Below are 27,503 nucleotides of genomic sequence, written 5' to 3'. Positions count from 1 at the left end.
TCTTCTTAGAGGGAATAAAACGTTGAAAGGTCCCAGTGACAGCTAGATAAATGTTGGCTGAATTGGAATGTGCTGCAGATATTAGGCAATCTGGGGTCCTGGTTAAAGTGTATGAAGTACTCTCAAGGTAGAGGGAGGACTAGATCGGGCTGGGAAAAAAAAACACTTACGACTGTTCACACAGCAAAGTTTAAGGAGTGACCCTATTGAATTTGGAGTACTTGCTTTTAGAATAAATGAACTGTAGAAGATGTCCTTAACTCAATGTAAGAGCAGAGTGGTTTATAATCTCCGCTGACAGGCCAAACAGATCATTAAATATTCTGTCTTTGTGAGTATTGTCTATGCATAATTTCAATCGGAAAAAAAAGCACCTCCTGGAACAAGGTGTACAGAATGGGGATTAGTGCACACCATTTGCTTGTGTGCATACCAAGGAAATGGAGGAGCTGGAAATAATCCAAAGTTTTTTGTGCAGAAATACAAAATGGTATTTTATTTATACTTCCCTTAGCACATGATCTTAATTATGCTTTATATCCTGACGACGGTTATCATAGGCTACAGAAAATCATGCTGTTGATCAGTCTCCCTTCTTGCCTAGAGCAAGCACAGCAGTCTCAATGACAATTTTAAAAAGGGAAGGCGAGATTTGTTTCAGATGTATTTCACTGCTTATGGAGGACAAGTGGCTTCTCACCATGGTGACAATCAGGTTGCTAGGCTGGGCAAGGCCAAGTTTACAAGAATGGTCCTCCCACAGATTTACTGAAATGAATGGTTCATGCTACCAGCAACTTTCTTCAAGTTCTGCTTAACTTCCCATGAAATAATTGCTTGGAACACATCCAAGCAGTTCCTTTACTCATTGCTTCTTTGTCTTGCCGACAGGAGGGTCAGTCAATACTGAAACATACAGTTTGAGCCAAGCATATGTGATGCCCACTGCACAATACACTGAGGTCAGTAACAAAGGGATAAATGGGTACTTCAGGTTCCAGGAGGTGAAAGGGAATACAAATTCACAGAAGACTTCCAGAGGTCCCAGGCCAAGGAGGTAGAAAGTTTCCATCCAATTAAAAAGAGGCTTTTCTTTTCTGAAGAAAAAAGGAGAGAAGTCTGACTTTAGATGAGTCATTCTGCTTTTGCAAACATTTCTCAACTAAAGCTGCCCAACTGCACTGTCTTGATGTGCAGTGCAGCTAAAGCCAGAGTCAAAAGAATGCAAAAAATTTCACATTTAGAAAAAAGTGATAAAACTATATCATTCTATTAACTCAACAATCCAAATTATCCAGTCATCATTGATGCTGTCACTTAACTAAAGTTGCTGAGGGAGAACTAGCTATGCATTTGGAAAAGGAAAGGGGGCTGGATACTGTGACGCTGGAATAAGAATACGGTAATCAGTACATAATTTTTGTTTGGTAAAGTCATATACAATTTGTTAACCATTTTTTATTGTAATTAAGTAGTATTAAGTATATTGATAATGTTGTGTAACCATAACCATTGTCCACTTTCAAAACATTTTCAACACCCCAAAAAGAATCTTTGGAGACAGTAAAAGCAGTAATAGCTCCCTATCCAGCACCACCACCGCTCCCACAGGTCCCTGTAACCACTAATTTACTTTCTGTCTCTATGAATTTGCATAGTCTAGATATTTCATGGCAACCCATTCCAGTACTCTTGCCTGGAAAATCCCATGGGTGGAGGAGCCTGGTGGGCTGCAATCCATGGGGTCACAAAGAGTTGGACGCGACTAAGCGACTTCACTTTCACCTTTCACTTTCATGCACTGGAGAAGGAAATGGCACCCCACTCCAGTGTTCTTGCTTGGAGAATCCCAGGGACGGGGGAGCCTGGTGGGCTGCCGTCTATGGGGTCGCACAGAGTCAGACACGACTGAAGCAACTTAGCAGCAGCAGCAGCAGCAGCAGCAGCAGCAGCAATTTCATATAAATGAAATCATACGATATTTGTCCTTTTTGTGTCTGGCTTATTCAGAGTGATGGAATATGGGTAATTTCTCCTGCTACTGCTGATATTTTGTAATGTTGTGATATTACCACTAATAGTTAAAAAATTAAAATGTAAAAGACTTAATCATTTAGGAAGAAACATTTCACAAGAGTAAAAAGAATTTTAAATGTACTTTTTTAGATTACCTGAACAGAGTCTTCAGTGAGGAAATACTATAGGTGGTAAACAGTAACATGAGTACGATTTTAATGGGAAGTTCTGTTAAAAGAATAAAAAGGTACATATGATGATTAAGTTGGTAAGAGGAAGGTTTATGATACTTAAGGGAATATAATCACAATGACACAGCTATATAGTGCTAGGAATGCTTTTTGAGCTTAACTATGCATTTTTGTGACATCTAAAGATACTGAGAATTAGGGATATACTGGAGGTTTTATTTAAGAGAATGGATGAGCTTTCTCTAAGAGACTTTAAGGTAATTTAAATCAGATAGCATTGATCTGTAGGCACTGATGTAAAAACATGACAATTAAATAGATCTCTCTTACAAAGAAGCTATTTACCTGGTGCAGTGAAGAGCAGAGGGAAGAGGGAATAATGTCCTGTTGTGGTCAGAATCAGAAAAATCGAAGCATCTACTGCTTTTCCCACCGATAAGAGGCTAAAAATAAAAATTCTCATAATAATTCTTACTGTAATTCATTAAAACATCAAATGAAGCTTATACTTGCAAATAGCTATATATATATAATATTATTTCTAGAACTGGCTTTGCATAAAATAACATACTGATCTTTGCTACAAGTCCAATTCAATTGAGAATATTAATTTTTTTAGTGGGAAACTTGAAGCAGTACATAGAAGAATGTACTACACTGAATCATGGAACATTCAAAAAAGAATCTTGTCTCTCTGAGTAACTGCCTCCTCAAAGAAAGGAATATTGTGGAGTTGGGAGCTGCCTAATGGTGGTAGACAGGGAAACTGGACTTGAGAGTTTTATTTCCAACCCTATAGCTCTTCTCTGGGACAATGCCCCACATGTGCTGGTGTTCAGTTAGAATTCTAACTAAAGACATCAGGAATTTTGCCCTATTTTTTACTTTGGAAATTCCAAGTTGCTAAATGAACTCAGACAAGACATGTACTGATCTGACATATTCCCTTACTGTTCTTTCAGAGCTTAAATGATGTCCCTCAGGATTTAAGAAAAAGGTTAAGAAAGGGCTAATTCTATTATCATCTATGTAATTGGGTTTCGACTGTATATAAAATGGACACATTGTGCTTTTTTTTTTTAGCATGGCACAGTGAAAAGAAGTTAAGATTCACTATGGTAAGATTCAGGTTAAAGTCCTAATCCTGCTATTTGCTGGCTGTGTGACTTTGGATAAGTCAAACTCTGAGCCCCAGTTTCTGGGGCTTTATAAAGACAGGGGATAATCATTTATCCTAATTATCTTATAGGCTGTTGTGGGGCTCAAAATAAAGAATACAAAAGCACAAAACAAAATCCCAACGAACAACAAAAACAGTTCTGAAATCTCTGAAGCACTGTGTGTATGTTAGGTATTATTCCATAATGGACTCCCTCCTTACTTCGACTAAACAACACCCCAACAAGGAACTGTGGGTGTGATGACATCAAATACCATGTTTTTTCATACTATGCTGCCATTCAAAATTCAGCAGTAACAGACTGGTATCATGACTCTTAATCACCAGAGGACCCCTTACCAAAAAATGAAGGAACAATACAGGCAGTTCTGCATATCTTAGAACTTTCACAGGTCCAAGGATCCCAACTTAAGCATTCCCATTCTGTCCAGGTATAAACCTGTTCCCACACATCTTTGCCTATCCCACTGAACATGTCAAGGGACAGATCAAACGGAAAACAACAGGGTCACTGTGAAATATGCCAGAAGTGCTCACTAACTGAGCTTACCTCATTGGGAGAACTGCGAGGAGAATGGCTTTTTCATGGACGTGCCAACCAAACATGAAGGAGCTCAAGGCACAAAGAATCAGACATCGGAGAAAGCCTCTGGGCCCTTGAGGTTTAAACCAAAGACAGAAAACAGAGGGCTAGAAACAATAGGCAAAGATAAAACTTCAGTATCATTTATTGAAACATTGTTAGGTGAATATAATTTACATCATTCTGAAAAACAGTAGCTCATTATTCTCCATCAAACTGAGATAATTCGCTTTGTGAACAGTCCACCAAAAGTTAACATAGAAACACTACTCAGAAAAAGGCATTTGGAAATATATATTTAACTCATTAAAATTAATAAGGAATGATAATTAAGTTCTAGGATAGCCAGTATAACCCCCTATTACACCTTCATAATTAGTTAACTAATAGTCACTAAACTTCTTAGGTCAAACTACAAAAGTTCATCGATATTGTGGAACTAATAATAAATTAAATCTTAGCATATTAATAAACAAACACCAGGGACTTCCCTGGTGGTCCAGTTATTAAGACTTTCGTCCAATGCAGAGGGTGTGGGTTCAATTCCCACATACCTCGTGGCCAAAAAACCAGATCACAAAATAAACAATTTTGTACCAAATTCAATAAAACTTTAAAAATGGTCCACATCAAAAAAATCTTTAACAGTAATAAGCAAACATCTAACTTTGTGAGCTGGAGTAGTGTAATTTACAAGCAATCCAAGGCCTTCCACATGCAGCTTACAAGGCTGAAATTTTAGGAAAAAGTTTAACCTCAGTTAGAACATGTGGATAAATAGGCCAACAGAGCTTAATTACCTACCAGTACTGCCATGCAATTAAGTGGGGTCAGGTGTCTTGTGAGTAGGCTTGATTATTCCGAAACAAAAATTAAAACTGAGTGTAATTAGGTATGACTGAGTTATTTATATTGATTTCTAAAATTATATCACAAAAATTGAGTTCATCATGATCACTAACAGAAGCAACTTTGAATGATGCCTTTAACAGCATCTGACTCATATAAGATTCTTATCTGATGCTCAAACAGCCACTGTGACATCTCAGCTCATTATCAAGACAAACTATCCAGGCGGATCAGAAAAATTTAGACTTTTGATTAGTTCGCCATGGATGAAAACAAAAACCTGATGCCCTTACTTCACTGTCCTCTTTCTCCACGGTGTGGTCCAGGATCCCCCCCTGGGCTTTTCACTCTTCTTCATCTGATGGTGAACAGATGGTCTACTGGCCTCTCGTGAGGACCTCTCTCAAAGAGGCTTTACTAGTAATCTTTCCGTATGGTGTTCAAAGTTACCCTAAGAATTGCTAGGAAATCCCTCAATCTGCAGCAGGATTACAGCCATGGAATTTATCCTACGGTTAGGAAAACTTGAAATTCAACCGGCCACACAAAAGAAAAGGAGAGACAACTCAAGAAACGAGGCCCACGTGTGAATTCTTACCAACATGGCAATCAGAGTGCAGATAAAGGTGGCCAAGGGTGTCACTGAGGGAAGGACTGTGTGTTGGAACTGCTGAACTAAGCCACTTGTCATTGAGGCCTTGGGAATCTTGTTGGGGTCAAGAAGTTTCAGTTCTAAACCTACAGAGTAAATAGACATTTTGTTTTGATCAATGGCACCCCATGTGTTACGTGGCTTCCTTGGTGGCTCAGCTGGTAAAGAATCCGCCTGCAATGCCGGAGACCTGGGTTAGATCCCTGGGTCGGGAAGATCCCCTGCAGAAGGGAATGGCAACCCACTCCAGTGTTCTTGCCTGGAGAATCCCACGGACAGAGAAGTCTGGCGGGTTACAGACCCTGGGGTTGCAAAGAGTTGGACACGTCTGAGCAACTGACACTTTCACACCATATTTTACCAATCAATTCCTTGAGGAAAAAAAGAATATGCTACTAAATCTTATGACTGCTTCAAGGTCAAGATTTCATTAACTCAGTCCCACAATATTTACCTAAAATGCCTCTGGTTTACAGTATGGTTGTCTATATTGGAACAGGAAACCTCGCTGGCAGGTAGCATGGACAACAATTTGCTCTCATCTGTAAAATGAAGCAAGCTTTCTCAAATACTACCATGTCACAAGCCAGCTTTGAATCCTTCCTTGACTATGGGATAAAGTCCATATTCCTAAGCACAGCCCACAGTATCTTCCATGATCTAGCCCCGCCCACCTTGCCAGACTCATCTGCTTAACCTTGTTAAACATAGTTTGGCTGCAGTGAGCTGACATACCCCGCAGACACCCGTGTCCCTCTGCACAGACTACTCCTCTTGCAGAGAATGGCCTACTCACTTTACAGAGCTAACTTCTAATTCCCTTACCTAAGAAAGCTCCTAACTCAGGACATAAAGCTGGTTTTCTTGTGGGCTAAGGTGGTCTCTTATACACGCTGCACTGTATCTGTTTATATGTTCATTTACTCTCCTACACTGGCTTCCTTAAAGGCAGAAATGACAATTTATTTCTATGCCCAGCACATAACATTCCAAGAAATACTTACTAAATGAACCAAGTCCGAGGATAACGATGCAAGCCCCAGCCCAAACAAGCTAACAGAAGAGTCAAAGATGGTCTGAGCATCTGAATGGCCCCATCTAGTGCCACTGAAAATTAGTGAAATGTGAGAGAAGTGTAGATTACGAAAATACTTTCTATTCATGCACCTCTTCCCTTTTGACTTCAGCCTGCAGATTCTCTCTTAAAGCTAATAATTACCTGCCTGAAACAGAATTGCCTAATCTGCCACTGGCCTTCCATTTACAACATCCTTGAGGAGACAGATACACAAGATGAGGTCCAACAGTTTCCTGACTCAGATAAGGCAAGTGGCCCCTGTACCTCCTATTATGCCAGTCATTTAAAGTTTTCAGAAGTGTTAAGAACTTACTTTATAAGATGCCATATATATCAAGGCTGGGCTCAATGGGTGAGTGAGAATACCAAATTATGACTTCTCACAAGTACGTGTCCAAAACTGTAATAGCAGCCGCCACGCATTAAGCACCTGCCATATGCCAAGGTCTTTGCAGCCATTACTTTTAGCTCCTTGAGGCACAAAAAGATGAGCGACATGCCTAAAGTCAAACAACTTAGGTGGAAGACTCAAATCCAGTACTGTCTGGTTCCAAAGCCCACGCTACTGACAGCTTGGCATGTCTTTATTGTTGCATTTGATTCTCACAATAAGATGTTACATTTTAAAGGTTTAAACAAGCAACAAAACAGCTATGTGGCCTGCAAAGCCTGAAATATTTACTGTCTGTCTGGTTATAGAAGCTTGTCTGCCCTTCTCTTGATCCTGCCATTTCCCATCACGCTAGGCTGTACTCACAGATGACAGACTGTGAGTAGTTCTACAGTCAGTTATTTTCAGAATAGTCTGAAGGTATAAATTCCTTTTCATCACATCTCAAACTTAAAAGCATAGCCTAAGTTTTCTCTTTCTTTCATCTCATGCTGAATGCATGCCTACCATTATCTTTAATACCCAGAATCATAACATACATTCTTAAAAACGCTTCTTCACATTTTAAAGTTTAAAAGTAAGGTTTTAACTGCTGAAAAACGTTTTACTTAAGGTAAAAATTACCTTTTAAAAAAGTATAAATATTTTATTCCCAAGAAAAGGAACAACCATCTCATTGCGACAATGTGAAAGTGAAGTCACTCAGTCGTGTCCGAATCTTCGGGACCCCGTGGACTGTAGCCTACCGGGCTCCTCCGTCCATGGGATTCTCCAGGCAAGAATACTGGAGTGGGCTGCCATTTCCTTCTCCAGAGGATCTTCCTGACCCAGGGATTGAACCCGGGTCTCCCGCATTGCAGGCAGACACTTTAACCTCTGAGCCACCAGGGAAGCCTTAGGAACACAGTCTGTTTCCAGGCACTGAGGTCTCAGTCCCTAGAACCACTTCTCTGTTTATCCTGAGAGCAGAAACGTGGGGCTGGAGAACAAACAGTTCAGCCTCACTGACAAGACAAAGCAGGGTTTTTTCTCCATTTCTCAATGTGACTAGCGCTTGCAATATTCACAGTCTAAGTAAGAAGGCTTAGGGAACTCCATGTAGGTCCAGCGGTTAGGACTCAGTGCTCTCACTGCTGGGGCCCGGGCTGATCCCTGGTTGGGGAACTAAGATCCCAAAAACCATGTGCAGAGAGCACCCCCCAAAAAAAGGTAAGAACGTTTGCTACCATACCGATGACAGATAGCACTTTATCCAAAGCGCTGTACAAAGCCCAGAAGTTTGGAGCCCAATATGCATGGCAGAGGCCCCTCTTGAAGGGGAATAGTCGGGAAAAGACTTGAGGCAGTTGGTTCTGTTGAAAAGAGATTAAACAGTGATCAATCTTTGCTAAATTAAAAAAGAGAACTAGGGTACTATCTGTGGCATTGTGTGAAGAAAGTTATGAGGTCTGAGTTCCAGTATTTGTTCCTTCAAGGAAATAGTTATGTGATGCTGAGCAGTTCATAGAACTTCTTTTTGTCCAACCTTCTCATCTGTCATGTGTGACAAGGTATATCAAAGTACTCTGAATACCAGTCCAACACTGTGTATAATATATAATACAATAATGGAGGAATTGCTAAGGGGCAAAGGAGAACAGACTGCAGCTTCACCAAGTTTACTGAAGAAATGGGGATGATGCAGAAGGCTTGATGAGACATGCAGTGTTTCCCAGTTTTAGCAGCAATTAAAATTAACAAGGAAAGAAGCAAAAAAAGGAAAAACACCTGCTGAACATCTGTAATATATTAGGCACTTTAGAATGTTTGCTGTCAATGACTGACTGGGAAAACACTGAGGACTGACTTGGGGTTACAAATAAAACCTAGCAAACAAGCAAATAAACAAATCCAGAAATCTGTGAATACTATCAAGTCTGTGTCAGAGTGTGTGTGTGTGTGAAACATATTGTTAAACACACAAATATATGCACATACATATTTGCATAGGCACAAAAATGTCTAAAAGAATACCATCCTATCTTTGTGGAGTTATAGTTGGAAGGAGTGAAAAAGGAGTAGTTTTGCTTATTTTATATATCCCTGGCTTTATTATTTTTTCTAAATAACATCAAACATGTCTTCTTTATAACAAATAAAAGACTTACCAAGGCTAGAAAAGGACCCAACGAAAGAGCAGAAACTAGGAAAACAATCAGTCCCAGGGAAATAAGACGGACAAAGCTGAAGCTATTCCATCGGATGGATCCATCTACAGAAAAGACCATTATCGTTAACCAGGAGCATGGAAAGCCATAGCTTATACAACATGCTCAAATTAGTAGTAGCCCACGACTAAGCGACTTCACTTTCATGCGTTGGAGAAGGAAATGGCAACCCACTCCAGTGTTCTTGCCTTGAGAATCCCAGGGACGGGGGAGCCTGGTGCTGCCGTCTATGGTGTCGCACAGAGTTGGACACGACTGAAGTGACTTAGCAGCAGCAGCAGAAGCATGACAGTATACCAATCTTTATGATGTGGCAAGAACACAGAAAAGAAAGAATGGGTTTTTACCCATTTTTATAGTATCAATAGTTGAAAGATATCTGCTGTGCCTCATAAAACCCTCTCATAGGACTTCCCTGGTGGTGGTCCAATGGTTAAGACTATGCTTCCACTTCAGGGGGCATGGGTTCAATCCCTAGTCAGGGAACTAAGATACTAAGTGCCATACAGTGTGGTCAAATAAATAAATAAAAATTAAAAAGCAAGCCACTAAGTCAAGACAAAATAAAAAAAAGAAAAATAACACAATCACTAAAACTTGCCTGGTTTATTTGCAGTGAAACAGTAAGATCGCAGCAAATATACACCGTAAGCTGGTGCTACATAGAGGTAGATGTGCTTGAAATGTAGGAGAACAGCAAAGAGAAATGCTCCTTCCATATGCCTTTTCTGGGAGATTTGAAAAGAGAAATATCAATTCAAAATTCAGGGTAGACTAAACACCATAATGTAGCATCCTGGACTGGATCCTGGAACAGAAGACGGATGTTAGTGGAAAAACTGGTGAAATCTGAATGTACCAATGTTGGTTTTTTAGTCTTGATGAATGTACCATATGATAGTAATATTACAGGAAAATGAGCGAAGGGGCATTGGAACTCTATTATATTTGAAAATGGTTAAGATAAATGGGTGAGGGGAGAAGAGAAATAGGTGAGGGAGATTAAGAGATGAAGTACAGTTGCGAAACAAATAATCATGGGTATGAAATGTACAGCATGAAAAATGTAGTCAGGAACTATATCTGTCATCTCAGTATGGTGACAGATTGTAACTAGACTTACCATGGTGATCATTTTGAAATGGATAGAAATATTGAGCCATTATGTATGTAACAGCAACTAATAGTGTTGTAGATCAATTATTACTTCAAAAACAAACTCATAGGGAAAAGATTAGATCTGTAGTTAACCAGAGGTGAAAAATGGGGGAGGGAGAATTGAATAAAGGGAGTCAAAAGGCACAAAATTCTAGTTACAAGATAAATAAGTTCTAGGAATGTGATGTACAATGAGAAATATAACACTGGTGGTGTTTCAGTCTCTAAGTCATGTCCAACTCTTTGTGACACCGTGGACTGACTATAGCCCACCAAGCTCCTCTGTCCATGGGATTTACCAGGCAAGAATATTGGAGTGGGTTGTCATTTCCCCTTCTGGGGATCTTCCTGACCCAGGGATCAAACCCACATCTCCTGCTTGGCAGGTGGATTCTTTACCACTGAGCCAGCAGGGAAGACCAGTATAAGGAGAACAGCAGGAATTGATTCCAACTAGCTTTTACAGTGAGCCTAGCAGGTTCATAAATTCATTATTTCAACAAATATTTATTAAGTTTGATGTTGAGGTATTAGATACATCGGCATAACAACACACTACAAATTCGCGCTAAGGGACCCAAAGACATTAATTACCTTCACCCTCTTATAGTTAAACAATAGCTGGAGCTGATTTCCAGAGAAGATCTGGGAATCAGAGTATGAATAATTATAGATAAACTATGCTAACAAAGAATCACTTAAATCTTACATTACATATTAGGTAACATAGAGTACAACTGGGCTGAAGGCAGTAAGTAGTACCTGATCTAACAAACTACTTAGGAGAAGTAAAGGCATTCTGATTTCGGGGGGGGGGGAAAAACAACCCTCCAAACTCAGTTGACTATGACTAGAGAAGTCTGAATTCTACCTACCTCACGGGAATTTTGGAAGGACCAAATGAGATAATGGTCCTGGGGTTCAGCAAAGGAACTGCCAGAGGGACCGTGAAAGACCAGGTTCCTCCTTTCACTGTCTCATCAGGTGTGGTCTAGAACAGATGAATCAGCAATGGTAAGGCAAAACCAAAGGGATGCTTCTAAATCTCTCCACCAGTTTTATTATTTATTTAAGATTCAGAGAAAGTCCAGCTGGTTCTACAGCTAAACTTTAGTTCATTTGTTCAACAACCATTCACCCTTCACTCATTGAACGCCAATTATGATCTATGTATAGTGTGGCTTATAATGGTTAAAAGAAAAAAAACTTATCCAGACATTTATAGTTGATAAAGAACTTTAAAAAAGATTACTGAATTTGATCTTTCCAAAGTCCCTGTGAGGTAAGTGGCCCCATTTAATAAACAGAATGTATCAAGGGTCAATTTTATTTTATGGATGAGAAAACTGAGCCTGGGAGGGTTGGAAGACTTGCCTTGGGTTGATGGTTCCCAAACCTGATGGTATATCAATATTCCCTGGAGATTCCTAAAACCCAATCCCAGAGATGAGGAGATGTCCAGAAATCTAAATTACCTGTTTTCCTCCTCTAAAGAAAGGAGGATAATTTTAACAACTTCACACAATAGTTGCAAGGTTTACTCAATAAGATATTACATATAATGGACCCAATCTGAAGCAACCAATGCTTTTGAATAACTTGTCTGAGTCACAGAGCTTGTTTGGGTTATTCAAGATTTCAACCCAGGTCTTTCAGTTCCAAATCCCATACTTTCCATTACACTATGCTACATGCTTCTGATGGGTAAGGCCCCACCATCACAGTTACTATTCTGTATAAACTATGGAAGACTTCCTTTCTGGACAAATGATCTGAACCAAATATATAAACTCAAGTTTATTTCAGGCCTGCCACACCCTAACAAGTTTTTAGAGTATAATTTTCTCCTCTGTAAAATGGAGAAAAGTATTACTAAAAGAGAAGACGGAATTTGTGAGAAATACTCAATAAAAGTGTGAATAGCACTTGGCAATGGAAAACAGTTGGTCAAATAAATTTACCTATCACCTTTACAAGCTAAAAACCAAACTAATATAATTAGCCTATTCTGTGTTTACCTGAAAGAATCGTGCAATGGAGAGCAGCATTAATCCAGATAAAAAACCATTGTACTGGAAGTGAATATCTGGACTTAGGTCAAGGAAAGGAAACAAAGGATACCAAATTCACAATGAACTGTGCCAGCACACTGAGCATCAAAGTTACAAGTGCTTACTTTTCAGGTAAATTAAAGACAACATATTATTACCAGTTTGGACTTCGCATAACAGTGTTTTGTATAAATTGTAAAATTCTGGACAAACTTTTAAATTAAAATTTATGTTTAAGTAGAAAACCAGGAAACCTTCCCCTATTTTCCAAAAGTTAAAGAATGAACAGCCAAAGGAGTTTTGTTTTGTTTTGTCTTCTAGAATCAGGGATGAGAAAGGAAGGGACCTAACAGCTACCAAAGGCCATTTCATGCAGCATTTCGTTGTCAGTAAGTATACAATGAACCTGTGAGGTAGTCAGGGCCCAGAGCATTGCTATACTTATGGCCTATCGTCACTCAGATGACAAAACTGAGATCTGAGTTCAGGTCACACTTAAACCAAAGTCTAGGTGCTCTCACCCACACCTGGCTATGTCTATGAAAACTAGAAATCTGGCTTCTGCCATTTGGATTTTAGTTACATTCAGACCCTTTGGATTTAAGAACTTTGCCTATTAACGTGGGGTAAGCCAAGAGGGGAGAAGAGCAGGATTCACATGCAATTCTGTGATAGGCCCTTTTCTCCAAAAAGTATTTAGAATAATATAAACTATTTCAGATATGTATATTAGATTAATATAAGACAGCTAAATCCCAGTATATTGCTTTCCTGGTGATTTACCTGGTTCTCGAACGTCATCACTAACTTTTCAGGGACCAAGTGCTCCACAACCAGAGGGTGGTAAAGCTGCGTAGAGACCACAGTTTGGGGAACTGACTAACCCATCCCATATCCACTTTCAAAAGCAGCTCACATTTCAGAATCATCATTACAGAAAGAATTAATCTTATACTTTAGTACATATCAAATAAATAAGGGAACAGCGCATAAAACGTCAAGGATACGGTCTACAATTAACAACCCGAAGTTCCACAGCAGTAGTACTGACAGAATAAACTTCGGCTTCTCCGTAAGCTCTCTGCCTGCTTTTTTCCCATCAATGCATTTACAGCACCTAAATTGGAACACGAGGAAAGAATCAGAAACGACTTCTATCTTCATTAGAACGTCACAGTGCTTATACAGAGTGCTCTGATATATTCTGTTGTGTTTTATTAGCCATTCCTGAGAAGCTGTCCATGGCATTCTTTTCTTTTTAATGTGGAACTATTTTATTTTGAAAATGAATGATCGAAAAGCAACATTCAGGCTGAACAGCAGTTGGAAAACTAAGGTTTATATCAATTCAAATATGAAGGGGAAAAAAGGGAAGGAAGAAACGGGAGGAATGAGGAGAGAAAAGATCAAGGAAATGACGCTACTATTTATGGAGCACTCAGTATATCCTAGATGCTTTCACTAAGAGTATAACATTTACTTCCCAAGGACCATGGAAGGTTTTCTTTTTAAAAAGGAGGGAAGAGACTCCAGGAGACTTTCTTGTAGCCCTTCAATAGGTCTGCACCCAAATCACAGCTCAATGTTGCCAGTTATCAACAGGGGAGAAAAAGAAAGGTGACAGTGTCCAGTTCTGGTGATATGGACAACTTTTCAGTTAAAGTGCCTTTGGGTGTCACTGTTCCCAAGTAATTCCAGGGGGTTACAAAAATTTTAGCTGCTTCCCTGTCAGTTCATTAGAAACAAGGATTGGGGTGTCCATGCCATTCCTGAACCTAAAAAGGTGGTAGTGGAAAGAAAGTCCTCAGGGCCAGTTCCATGTCCTTCTCAGCTACGGTGACATGAAACAAAGTCTTCATTTAATAAAACAAATTAAAACACCAAAAACCCAAAAGAATTTTGAAAATTGAGAGGACACACACTATTTCAGTCCTTAAGACTAAAAAAATGCAGACCAGGATAACACAGCATTCTAAATTATATGTCCTCAAACCAGCCAAATTAAGAATAGGCCAGCGAGAGTTTGAGAGAGGGTGGTGGAGGGGATAGGAAGAAAAAAAAAGAATAGAAACACAAACTTGCAGCTTTCAACTACCCAAATAGTTAAAAAAAACTCCTATAAAAAAAGTATGTCATTTAAAGGTAAAGAATACAGTAATTAAGTGACAATAGCAGGTGACAACAGTACGATCCATTTCTATTTTGTAAAAATTACATTCAGACACAAAAAGAGGTTGAAACCATAGGCACCAAAATGTTGATAGTGATAGCAGTAAGTGGAGGAATATGGGTTCCTGTTAACTTTAGTGAAAGTGAAAGTGTTAGTCACTCAGTCGTGTCCGACTCTGTGATCCCAAGGACTGCAGCCCCCCAGGATCCTCTGTCCATGGGATTCTCCAGGCAAGAAAACTGGAGTAGGTTGCCATGCCCTCCTCCAGGGGATCTTCCCGACCCAGGGATTGAACCCAGTTCTCCCATCTTGCAAGCAGATTCTTTACCATCTGAACCACTGTATATGTACTGTTTTCCAAAATTTTGACAACAAGAATGTATTATTCTATGAAAAGATTTTTTTAAATGTGTTTCATCTGTATGCCAGCAAATCCTGAAAACAAACAAAGCTAAAAGTGAAAGCAGACATAATAAAAATGCAGCTGGACAGGGGCTAGGAAAAGGTGTCCTGCTTTTCCTCCCTGCAGCCTGAGTTTCCTCATAAACAGAGAGAGTAACCTTACAGGGTAATTGAGAAAATTAAGTAAGCTACTAATCTACGCATAGTGCCTTGTTTGAAGTTTTTATCTTAGCTGTTCTTACACTGTAGATGGAAATGAACTCTCTTTCTCTCTGCCTGCAAACCCCTTCCCTGGGAGCATGAATTTAAACATTTTGAGTTAAAAGGAGTACATGATATATCACCTTCTCCTCCAACTTTTGCCAGGTCATACACAGAACAAAGGTCAGGGAGCCAAATAGGAGTTATTCCATAAGAATGAGCAGAGGTTCAAACACCCCCAAGGGACTCTTTCCTGAATGGGGCAAGAGGTTCACTCGAGAAGGCCACATAAACAGAAGTGATCTATTTATGACAACGGGCACTAGTTACTTCTCTGTCACAATCATATGAGTAGGCTTCAGTATCAGGACAGAATAGAGACCAACAATGACTGGGAACTCACTATTTGGCAGTCACCGTGCAAAACATTCTACATATATGTATTCGACTACTTAAAAGCAACTTATAAGTAAAAGGTGCAAAACATAAAAGTATATAATATAAACACAGCTTAAAATTAACGAAGTCTCTGTGAAGGAACGAATCCGGAGACTGCAACCAGAAGCACTCAGTAAGATTTCTTGAGTTTACTAGAACGGACACGCCATTGGTGGTTAGCACTATGCGTGCGTGTGCATGAGTGTGCTGTGTTGTGTGTATGTGAGTATCCTGAAGAATGGGGGAGGTCACAGCAGCATGTGGTGGCCTGCTACAAGACAGGAAAGAGAGGCATGTAGAGCCATTCTGGGCAGGAGAAATGGTCTTGGAACTCTACTCGGGCCTACTTTTCACAACATTTACAATCTTGTACTATCTCTACCTTGTAACCCCACCTTAACCCCCATTTTTTTCCCACAAGATTCAGCTAGACTGCTAGCTGTAACTGCTCATTGTGCAGTTTAAAACACAACAGTTATAAATGTCCCAGCATTTGCTATTATATGAACTTCGTTTGCCCACAGTGAAGAACAGGTTAATACTATCTGATACCATTTCCTCAACATCTTCCACACGGAATAGCATTCTCAGACTTACTCATGGACAGCATACACAAAGAGTGCGTCTGTAAAGATGACGGAAAATCTCTGGAAGAGTAAGGTCCTTGAGCTGGAGTAATTCAGATTACGGACATTCAGCATCTCTTGATCAAAATATTTGGCAACATGTGACAGGGCATACTCAAACCATGCGAAAAAGGGCGGGTAATCCAAGGTCCACTCTGAAGTTGCCTGTGGTAAAAACAGAAGACAGAATATATCCTAAGTAACTGAATAAACAAAGAGGATACAAAGATTGGAAAATTTCATCCTCTGGTCTTAAAACAAACAAACAAACACACATACATAAAATGAAATTACACTTAAAATATGCCATAAATAGAAAAATTTATAGTCTTCAAGTTCCTTAGAGTCAACTGTACTTCAAAAAAAATTAATTTGAAACCCTGTAGTAATGGATTTGCTTATGACATCGTTCTATTCATCTAAATATAAAAAGGGAGCATTACTGTTTAGTTGCTAAGTCATGTCCAGCTCTTCTGGGACCCCATGGAGTGTAGCCTGCCAGGTTCCTCTGTCCATGGGATTTCTCAGGCAAGAATACAGGAGTGGTTGCCATTTCCGTCTCCACAGTATTTTCCTGACTCAGGGATTGAACCCATGTCTCCCTCATTGGCAGGAGGATTCTTTACCACTGAGCCACCAGGGAAGCCCCAAAAATGGAATTAAGGTATAACAAATGATTCTTTAGCTTGGGTTTAAGTTCTGTCCCAGAGACACAACTTCTCTACCTGTAAAATGAGATACTGTGAGGACTACATGAGATAACACATGTGAAATATATTTATAAATTACAAAATGCTACACTGATGCTACTTATCTTTTGCTCCACTAGGTTATAAGACCCTTCAGAGCAGAAACCACCCTGTCATTTCTGTATCTTGAACACTGAGTAAGTTCCTGGTATATTACGAACAATCATTAGTTAAATGAATAAACAGTCACTAATGATTAAATGAAAATATAAATCATATGAAAAATATATAAACTATACAAAAACATATAAACTATATATAAACTTTATGGTACTATAGTTTGGTATTTTGTTTCAGTTCCTGCATTCATACAGCAAGAATGGTAGTACTCACCTCATAAATTATTGCACTACATCTTACCTGTGTGTGTGTGTATAGTACTGAATCAGATACAAACTAAGTATTGATAAATATTATTTATTATAATTTATAAAAGTGATTACTATTTCTATCACTTGTCCCTAAAACTAAACCTAGATCTTATACCTAAAGAGCTGGGATAGCAATTCTCTCTCTACTCTGCACCTGTGGGGCTTTTCAATCGAAAGCTCCTCTCCTTCTGGAAGTACACTAAGGGTTCCCTTGGTACTAACTTGGTGCCCACAGGGGCTATTATTTAGGGTCTCTCCTGTGTTATAAAATGAGGGAAGAGACACTCAAATAACTTGTTAGCTCTTTGTTCCTGATAAGGAAGAATGAAAACGTTAAGTCCTAATAAGAAGCAGCCTGTTTACGCCCCGGGCAGGTATAAAATGCAAAAGCCTCAGCCCTGATCCAGCCCAGAGGCTCTCTATAGGGCACTCAATCTACAAAACCACCCACTAAATTCTCCCTTATGAAATGTTCCTTCTCTAATCTCAAGTCTCCAGTGTGGGATATAAACAAGATGAGCCACTGAAAAATGGAAAGAAATATCAGAAATTTTATTTTTTAATCTTATCCTTCTTGATTTCTATTTTTAAAGTGTATTAATACAGTAGTACTTTTATAATTTATAAAGACATATTGGGTAGTAAATGCTTAAAAATGACTTCTTGCTAGGGTACAGATATATATACATATATATATATTTTAACATTTAGCAATTACTGGTCTATATAATTTCAAGAAGTTCAACAGGAATTTAGACTCTTAACATCCGTGGTTTCCAGCCACAGTTTCTATGTCAGAGCTCACACTACCCTTAAAGGGCCATTTATCTTACTGGAAGTCTAAAAGATTTTCCTACTTTATTGACATATTTATTATTCTAAATAAAACAGGGAACAGGAAGCGTTAAAAGGACTGAGAAAAGGAACAGGTGCTGCCCGAGAGACAGTCATTTTCCCAAAACAGTGTCCCTGTCCTTCCCTTGCTGTCTCTAACCCCACAGATCCTCTCTCCATGCTGCTGCTTCTCCCCACTGAGACTTCCCCCGCCGAGCCCAGAAGGTCCTCCTGACCTCAGGAACTTCCAGTGGAGCCATCCTCTGACCTAAACAGCTTCTGGGAAGCCAAGCAAGCTATTAGCTCACATTTCCTCCCAAGTGACCAATTCTGTCACTTACATGTGGTAGAGCTAGGGCTCATATTCTGTCTCCTGACTCCAAATCCATTAGCTCAGGAAGCTACTAGAACAGCTAAGACCCTCACCCAGTGGAGGATGGTGACTACATGTTGACCAGAAGGGGGAGGTCTCGGGCCCCAGGAGGACAGCAGAGCCCAACAGGAAGAAGAAAGTCTCTCTGGCTCAGCCAACGCGAGGCTGCCACAACTCAAGCTGATGAAAAGCCATGGCTCTTTGTTGACCACAGCCCTCCCAACTTCCTTTCCCCCTCTTTCTAGGAGCTCTCCTGCCCTCGCTGTGCAGGGACCTTGCCACAGTTGAAGACCCTGAATTGCAATTTTCTTGATTTTTTTTTTTCCTGTTGATTTCCTGTGGGTGTGTGTGTGTGTCTGTGTGTGTGTTAGTTGCTCAGTTATGCCCGACTCTGCAACCCCATGGACTGTAGCCTGCCAGGTTCCTCTGTCCATGGGATTCTCCAAGGAAGAATACTGCAGTGGGTTGCCATTCCCTTCTCCAGGGGATCTTCACAACCCAGGGATCAAACCCAGGTCTCCTGTCCTGCGGGCAGATTCTTACCATCTGAGCCACCAGGAAAGCCTCTGTTGATCCTAAGTAAGTCCATTTTTGCTGGAAAAATAACTTGTCAGTCTACTAGTTTTAGGTCAACAAAGATTCAAAACAATTGTGTTCATTCCACAAACATTTACTTGGGTGTTTTTGTCTTTCCCAACCAAGGGACCAATCCTTCTGAGGTCAGAGCAGAAAGGAAGGTTAGAAGCCACGGCTAAGGAAGGCTCTTCAGGGCAATCTACTACTCAATATCTGCTCTCCTCAGTATGACAGAAAGATCCTGCCAAACCCACGGCAGACACTTTACCATCCCTCTGTGAGCCTCACTGCCAACCGAGTTTTGCCCCATTGAGTTCTTTCATTGTTACTGCTGAGGAGAGCAGGAAGAACAAAGAAGTACACCATTACTAGAATCTCTTTTCATATAAACCTCTTTTATCTAAAATAAATGGATAACAGGTGACAGCTCTGGCCTAACTAGACCTAAAATAATAGGTAGTAGTGAAAATTATAGGAGTAAAGGAGAGAACATCCAGAAAGAATGATAGAATATTAAAAGAAAAAGGAACCACAAAGAGAAGCCCAGAGGAAACCAGCTTTTGAAAGAGTATTTAGATTCAGAAGAGTTAGCAAAGGAGACCGAGAAAGAACAGTCAGAGATAAAAGGAAAAAATGGCGAGACAAGGGACTGCCTTTTCATTTATAGGTTAAAGGTTATTATATCAATAATGCTAATCATTAAGAACCTTTAGTAATGTTTAATAAGCACTTTTACTCTCAGTACATCATATACATTATATTCACTTTATCCCAATAATTATTTATTATCATCTAATATTAATAGTTGGTGATGCTGAGGCTTTAAGCGGTCAAGTAGCCTACGCATGGCTGCCCAGCACAGGTATTAAGCAGCAGAGCTGAAAGTCAAATCTAGACAGTCTGGAACCACAGCCCAACCTCTTGACTACTAGGCCACACATAAAGTTTCCTCACTGGTTTGCATTATTACTTACTTAAAATTCCTTCACATTCCTATTAAATACTTGCAGTGTTATTATGTGAAGAGGAATTTGGTCAATTAGATCAGTTATTCTCAAGCTTTTTCAGTACAAAGGTCTATTATGACTTGACCTAAAAATCCAAAAGGCAACAACAAACTCACAGAAAGAGTTTAGCAGTTGTCTTAAAAAAAAACCTCCCTGACATCAGAGTGCTGTTTTTGATCAAGTAATTTCTGAGCTACCGTCTGTTTTCCATGAAGTATCAGATGTAAGTTAGTAACTCATACCAGAAATAAAAACAGAGACATGGTTTTTATAATAATGGGAGAGAATGGTTTGTATATTGCCAGATACTTACACATCACATTTCATTATTCCTGTCCTCATAAATCACAAAATGCTAGGGAGAGACAGGATCTTAGAAATAATTCATTCCAAATCCTCATGTAACCGACGAAAAACCAAGGCTCAGAGAGATGAAATATATTTTCTAGGTGCTGCAGAGCCAGGCCTAGAATCTACTTTTCCTTTTTTCCCTATCCAATATAGTTTCAAAAAGGATGTGGCAAATATTATAATTCCCCCTGTAAAATTTGGGAAACTCATTTTGAAGTAAAGGGGTCCCCTAATAGTACCAGAGGGCAGAACTGAATGAAACTGACTCCTCCTAAAACTGAGCTCCCTTGCAGAGTTTGCGATTAACCTCTCTATCCAAAACTTTATTCCCTTTGTAAAAAATTTTATTTATTTTTGGCTGTGCTGGGTCTTCGTTGCTACGTGAGGATTTCTCTAGTTGCAGCAAGTGAGGGCTACTCTCCGGTTGCGAAGTGCAGGCTTTTCATTGCAGTGGCTTCTCTTACTGCAGACCGCAGACTCCAGGGAGCGTGGACTCAGCAGCTGTGGAGCACGGGCTTAGCTGCTCTGTGGCATGTGGGATCTTCCCGGACCAGGGATTGAACCCCTGTCCCCTACACTGGCACGTAGACTCCCAACCACTGGACCACCAGGGAAGTCCCTTTATTCCCTTTCTTGTCCCACCACATTCTCCTCAGGAATTGAGCAGTATCAAAAAGGGGGGACTGAAACCAAACAAAATGCTGTGGGGTCTACTCAGGTATAAGATTCTCCATGGCCCCCACTTCTTGTTTGGCCTTCCAAAGAGCAAACTCAAGGAGTTAATGATTAGAACAAGTCACAGGACTTTTAGATCCTCCTGAAGGGATACAGATAACAACTGGACTCATATCTTTGAGCTGTTCTGCAGAAACTAATACCGTCAATTGGTGGATGATGGTAACTACATGCTGACCACAGCACATAGACCCCAGGCTGGAACCAAAAGGTTGATGATTAAGATTCCCTAAACATCACTCTATGACTTCACCACCAACCAATCAGAAAAATATGCATGAGCTGATTATGTACCCTGTGACCCTCACCCCCTACTGCTGCCTTTAAAATCTCTTGCCTGAAAGCCACTGGAGAGTTCAGGTCTTTCAAGCACTAGATGCCCATTCTCTTTGCTTGGTGCCCTGCAATAAATACTGTATTTTCCCTCACCATGACCCAGGTCAGTAGACTGGTTTTGTGTGTGCCTGGCACGGGGGCCCCAATTTTGTCTGGTAACATGAGGAAAGAATACAATTTTTTTAACAATCCATTCAACCTAAGATCACAGGGAGAACTCTTTTAATATCAATAATATTTATATGATAAGGGTTAAAATTAACAACTTACCTCATAATACCACTGTGATATTGGCAAACTGTGGGTGATAGCAAGCCAGTTTCGGTGTACTTCAAAATCTGTGGAATGGCTATTCAAAACAATCAGATGAATAAAATGAGAGTTCAAAATATTTATCAATTTCACATTTCTAAAATTATGCTTTTAAATGGATCAACACCCCTTACATAGTCACAGCTCACTATCTTATAAAGACAAAAATAGGTACTATGTAAGCCTGAAACACTTCACTTATTTGGAGGCCAGACTTCCTTCTGGAAAAGCTGGGGAATCTAAGTGAAAAGGGTCTCTAAGTTAACCACAGGCTGACCTAAAAGCCCATACTTTTTCTTATGGGAGGCCCTCAGGCTATTGCTCAGAGACGACTTATTCTTGTTCATAAACAATGTTAGTAAGATTCATGATCTGGAAAAGGCCTCACAAAAGCTGGATCTTCAAGGATGAGTAGGTAGGTTCATGAGACAGAAAACGTGGGGGAAAAAAATGGTCCTGTCTTTCCCTTATCTCCAAATACTGTTTACTAGTCTCCCACTCACTAAATATAAATATATCCAAGTATGTGCGCTATAGGGGAGGAAAACTGTTTTCCCTTCAACCCCTCTAGGTTCTGTGGCTTACCTAAGAATTAAATTGACATAAGACAGAATGCTGCTTTTGCTGCTAAGTCACTTCAGTCGTGGAATAACAGGAGGGAAAAAAAAGACAAATTATTTCTATTTACTTATCTATTTTTGGCCACACCATGGGCAAAGGGGATCTTAGTTCCCTGACCAGAGATTGAACCCATGCCTCCTGCAGTGGAAGCACTGAGTCTTAGCCATTAGACTACCAGGGAAGTCCCCCCAAAAGAAAATTTGAATTATTTACATATGTACAGAAGTCCCAGAAGATATGAGACGAGACTCATAAGGTGGCCAGATGACTTAGGCTCATCTCACCATTCTGAGAGCTATGGAGAGCGGAAGGGGGTTGAGGCTTCAAAGACAGGGGGAAGGTAACTCTTGGGAAAATGAGAAGAGAAAGTGTTCGGCACACAAAGGCTGCTCTGCCTCAAGGGTAAGTCTCTTAGGTGAAAAAGTGATCTCTGGTAAGAGCTACCTTCCAGATACAGGCCCCCTTTCTAATGTATTCCATTGAAAGTAACTTTGACAGCTTTCAGAGCTTCTCCTCTATCTGCAGTTCCTCAAATTAATAGGTCCCCCCACATCCTTATGCCAAAGAGGCATATTTTGGGGTGCATTTCAGCCACCCTTTGTTCTACTTTAGCGAAAGTTAATTTTTCTGTTTGCTCACTGCTGCACTTCCCCTCCACATCTTGCACAGCACCTGATATGTGTGTGGATGGGCTCCATACATTCTGTTGAATTCACCACTCACCGGAGTCAATGAGTTCCACAGCAGAACCTGATTTATACTTTCCAATGTTTCATATATTTCTACAATGACAACTCTGTGATGAGTTTCCTAGCCAAGCTCCTCCATGTCTCTTTCATGGCTTGCCATTCCAATATTCATCAAGCCCATGTTCCCTTCCGTTCAGTTCTTGGTCCTTCTATACAGCTTACTCTGCGCTGGACAATCTTATTCACTTACTGCTTCCACTATGAACTGTGGAATGATGACTCCCAAATCACATACACAACCTTGGTCTCTTTCCTGAGTTCTAGAGAGAGGCATCTCCAACTTCCTGCTGACAATGTCACCCGAATCTCCTACAGATTTCTCAGAATCACAATTCACAAATGATCTTACGATCTAACATTTCCATTTCTAGATATATACTTGCAGGGGAGCAAAATGTGTCTCTTTGGCAAGAGGATTAATTTAAGCTAATTATTTTTAAGAAGCAGAAGACTCAGGAATACTTTTTAGCACCCTCTTAAGTGCCTAAAGAATTTATACAAAGGGCTTTGTTCCTGGAATAGAGCTATCACCACTGATGCTGGTCAAGAATATGGGCTAGGTGTGGTGGAAGAAATTCATCAGAGCCTAGAGATCAGAGTCCACTCTGGCCCACTGTCTTTTCATGGCCCAGCAAACATTTGTTTACCAAGCGTTTGCTTTTCCATGTTCATGTTGACTGCCTTTCTCCCCTTTGAAGTCCCAAACCACTACCCTTAACATCCGCTTGTCTTTAGTTGAAGACAGTATTTAAGGTGGGGGTTTCAGTCATTTTGGCAAGTTACTCTGTTATCCTGAGTCTCTCCCATGTACATGCTGTTACACTTTTGTTTGATTTTCTCCTGTTAATCTAATTCATAGACCAGCCAGAAAAACCTGGCCAGAAGGGTAAATGAAAATTTCTTCCTCCCCAACATACTCAACAGAAATGCACACATATGTTCAACAAAAGACATTTATTAGGTATGTCTTCAAGCCTCATTATATGTCAGAGACCTTTCCTGATACCCAATCTAAAGTAAGTCTTTGGGACTTCCAGAGTATTGGCGGTCCAATACTTAAGACTCCAAGCTTCCACTGCAGGAGATGTGGGTTTGATCCCTGAGTCAGGGAACTAAGATATCACGGGCTGCCTGGCATGGCCAAAATAATAAAGATAAATAAATAAATCTACTTTAAAAAGTACTTTATTGCCATCACTTTAAAAAAATAAATAAGTCTTCCCTGTTAGTCTTCTTATAGGATATCATTTTTCCCCTTCATAACACTAAACATAAGCATTGTTATGTAATTATACACTTATGTTGATCTGTTTTTGGGACTGCTATCCTTACTAAACTACACAGGAGTTCTCTGGCAGTCCAGTGGTTAGGACTCAAGAGCTTTCACTGCCATTAGGCCCAGGTTCAATTCCTGGTCAGGGAACTACAGTCCTGCAAGCTGTACAATGCAGCCAAAAAACCCAAACCAAACCAAAACTACACTCTGTAGCCTTAGGGGTCATATCCATTTTCTTCCTCCCCTCTAGTACCCAGCCCCAGTATCTGGTTCATAATATAGCACTTAGGAAACATCTTGGTCCCCTTCACGGATCACTGCCTTGCCGCGGCAAAGGGGCGTGCATCTTAATGAAGCTATGTGCCATGCCATGCAGGGCCAGCCAAGACAGACAGGTCATAGTGGAGAGTTCTGAAAAAATGTGATCCACTGGAGGGAATGGCAAACCACCCCAGTATACTTGCCATGAGAACCCCATGAACTGTATAAAAAGGCACAGGGACAGGGAAGCCTGGCATGCTGCAGTCAGTCCACGGGGTCGCAAAGAGTCAGGAGTCAGACACAACTTGGTGACTGAACAATGACAACAAAAACACTTTGGTGAATACTTTTGCATTTATCCTGCAGCTTCTCTCTCACACCCCAGGGTCTTCCTGTTTGAGAAGCAGACCATCAACTACAACTGTACACATTCTTAATCCTGGACCAAGAGCAGTATTCAAAATAACCACACTGAAGACACATTTCTGGGCTGAAGTAACTAAAGCAAGGAACGTCGATTTATATGCACAGTTTAAAAAGAAAAATTCCCTTTCATTCGGATTTGAAAGGAACTTTCTTCATATTTAGAAAGATTTTTTTTCCAATTTGCTTTTAAAAGGAAAAGATGTTTTTTTATTTCAGTTCTGCAAAGTTCAACTGCCAAACCCCTTTTCCAAGCTCCTGTAATTCATTTTGCTAAACCTACATAAACACTTCATTGCTTATATATACATCACTACGTGTTTACATTCTATACACACAGCTCTTTCATACCCAACAAGGGGTCACCAAGATCTTGAACTAAAGGATACCAATAAACCAAATCCTAAACTGGGAACTGGAGTAGGGAGATCCATAGGGAGAAAAGGAAAGAGGGAAAAAGTCAAAGGAGAAAAATTAGGATGAACAGAATGTGGACGCCAACATCAGTAAATATTGAGTACCCACTGTATACACCTGGTGGTTGTTTCCATGCTTTCAGCCTGGTTTTGCATCCATGTGTCAACACTGGTCTAAACCTGAGTGACCTGGCCCCGTCTACTCCATTCCTTACTGCTCTTCAGTCACGATGGTCACTTTCTGTTCCTAGAATACTGAGTTCTTTCTTACCACAAGGCCTTTTCCCTCTTTCCTATACCTGGAACTACTTTTCACATTGCTTATTCTTCTGCACCCTACAGCTTTCAACTCAAAAATCATCTCCTAAGAATATAGTCTTGCCGGGTAGTCGCTCTCTACTTCTTTCAGACCTCATCACAATATGAAACTTATCTGCCCCCACCAACTCCTTCGAGGACAAGGGCTGTAAATGTCTTCCTCAACTGCCTCTCCAGGACTTAGAACAGTGCATATTAGCACAGGAGGCAATTGATAAATACTGTATTTGAACGAATGTTGGCGGTAGATGCTGTTTACCTGCATATTAAGGAAGAGGACCCTGAAGCCCAGAAACACTAAAGTCAGTGCCAGACATGACTCCAGCCACCCTGAGCTATGATCTGGTCACTAGATTCTTGTGCACAGGTAAAATCATTAAAGCGCTGAGTGGCAAGCATAGCAATAGCAAAGTGTAGCAGCGACCTCATGACTTCCTTTTCCTCCTCTCATCCACGCTTACTCTCGCCCGTCCTAACCGACGGGCCTCCCCGCCCAGCCCCGGGTCGTGTGGGTCCCTTACTAGGTAGGGATGAGAAGGCATTTGAGGAGCGTCACCCCGAGCGCCAAAGCCGAAAACCAATTGCTACCGCCGGTCGCGATCCCGAGAGCCGCCATTGCTACGGCGCCGCCAGCTTTCAATCAACTAGACCCGCCCGCACCGCCCCGCGCATGCGGGGGGCCCTCGGAGGCGGCGCCCGCGAGCTGCGCGCATGCGCCTAGCCGCTCAGCCGCTGGGTAGAGGGAGGCCGGAGCTGGGGCGTTTAAACCTCCCGCTCTCACCGCCCCGCCTCCTTCCCCGCCCCGACAGCCTCCCAGAGTCTGCGCGGTTTCCAGAGCGACAAGTTCCACAGGCTGTTTTTCTGTTTTGGTTCACAAAGTTGTTGAGTGTCTGCTCTGGTTGTCGATTTTGCCTGTCGTTGGGAAACCTAGCTGAGAGAAAACTGTATTTTTTCGTAGAGCCGTTCACGTACTAATGGAAAGAATTGTAATCCCAGAGTGATAGTGCATAAAAGTAGCTCAGGATATTCGAGGCACCTAATGTGAACACCTAGAATATTATTAGCTCCAGGCAGAAAATGGCCTGGCAGAGATTCCGACGGGAAAGCTTGGGGAAGGCACCTGCCTGAGGGGAGCCTGCTGTGAAGCCTGACTCAACTCTAGTGCTTCTTCTTTGTGTACTCTTGGGGCCTTGCTAAAGTTCAGATTCTCAGTAGGTCTTACAAAGTCCTACAGTGGATACTGCTGATACCCGGGCCAAAAGAGCCGAGGGACAAAGAATGGAGCTAGTCTTGTTTCCCTTGTGTACTGTCTGATGTTGGACAAATGCCTTATAAATTTTTTTTCTTGTTAGAGTACAGTTGATTTACAATGGGTTAGTTTCTGCTGTAGAGCAAAGTGAATCAGTTATACATATATCCACTCTTTTAGATTCCCTTCCTTTTTAGGTCACTAGTGAGTACTGAGTAGAGCTCTCTGTGCTATACAGTAGGTCCTTGTTATCTATTTTATACACAGTAGTGCTCAACATTCAGAAAACGAAGATCATGGCATCCGGTCCCATCACTTCATGGGAAATAGATGGGGAAAACAGTGGAAACAGT

General features: G+C 40.7%; 1 protein-coding gene across 1 annotated transcript; it reads right to left on the bottom strand.

Annotated features, from left to right (window-relative positions):
• Nucleotides 1-481: 481 nt before the first annotated feature.
• Nucleotides 482-26,529, bottom strand: ALG8 (ALG8 alpha-1,3-glucosyltransferase). Its single transcript, XM_052662182.1, has 13 exons — nt 26,423-26,529; nt 21,796-21,874; nt 16,165-16,358; nt 13,364-13,473; nt 12,324-12,391; nt 9,749-9,875; nt 9,088-9,191; nt 8,172-8,292; nt 5,418-5,557; nt 3,938-4,077; nt 2,553-2,650; nt 2,172-2,244; nt 482-1,097 (listed from the first exon to the last, which is right to left on the bottom strand). The coding sequence occupies exons 1-13, from the start codon at nt 26,515-26,517 to the stop codon at nt 866-868; spliced, it is 1,581 nt and encodes a 526-aa protein (XP_052518142.1). The 5' UTR covers nt 26,518-26,529; the 3' UTR covers nt 482-865.
• Between the last annotated feature and the right edge of the window lie 974 nt (nt 26,530-27,503).

Source organism: Budorcas taxicolor, chromosome 25 (assembly GCF_023091745.1).
Source record: "Budorcas taxicolor isolate Tak-1 chromosome 25, Takin1.1, whole genome shotgun sequence".
Lineage (NCBI taxonomy): Eukaryota > Metazoa > Chordata > Mammalia > Artiodactyla > Bovidae > Budorcas > Budorcas taxicolor.
This window is presented reverse-complemented; position numbering and strand designations above follow the sequence as displayed.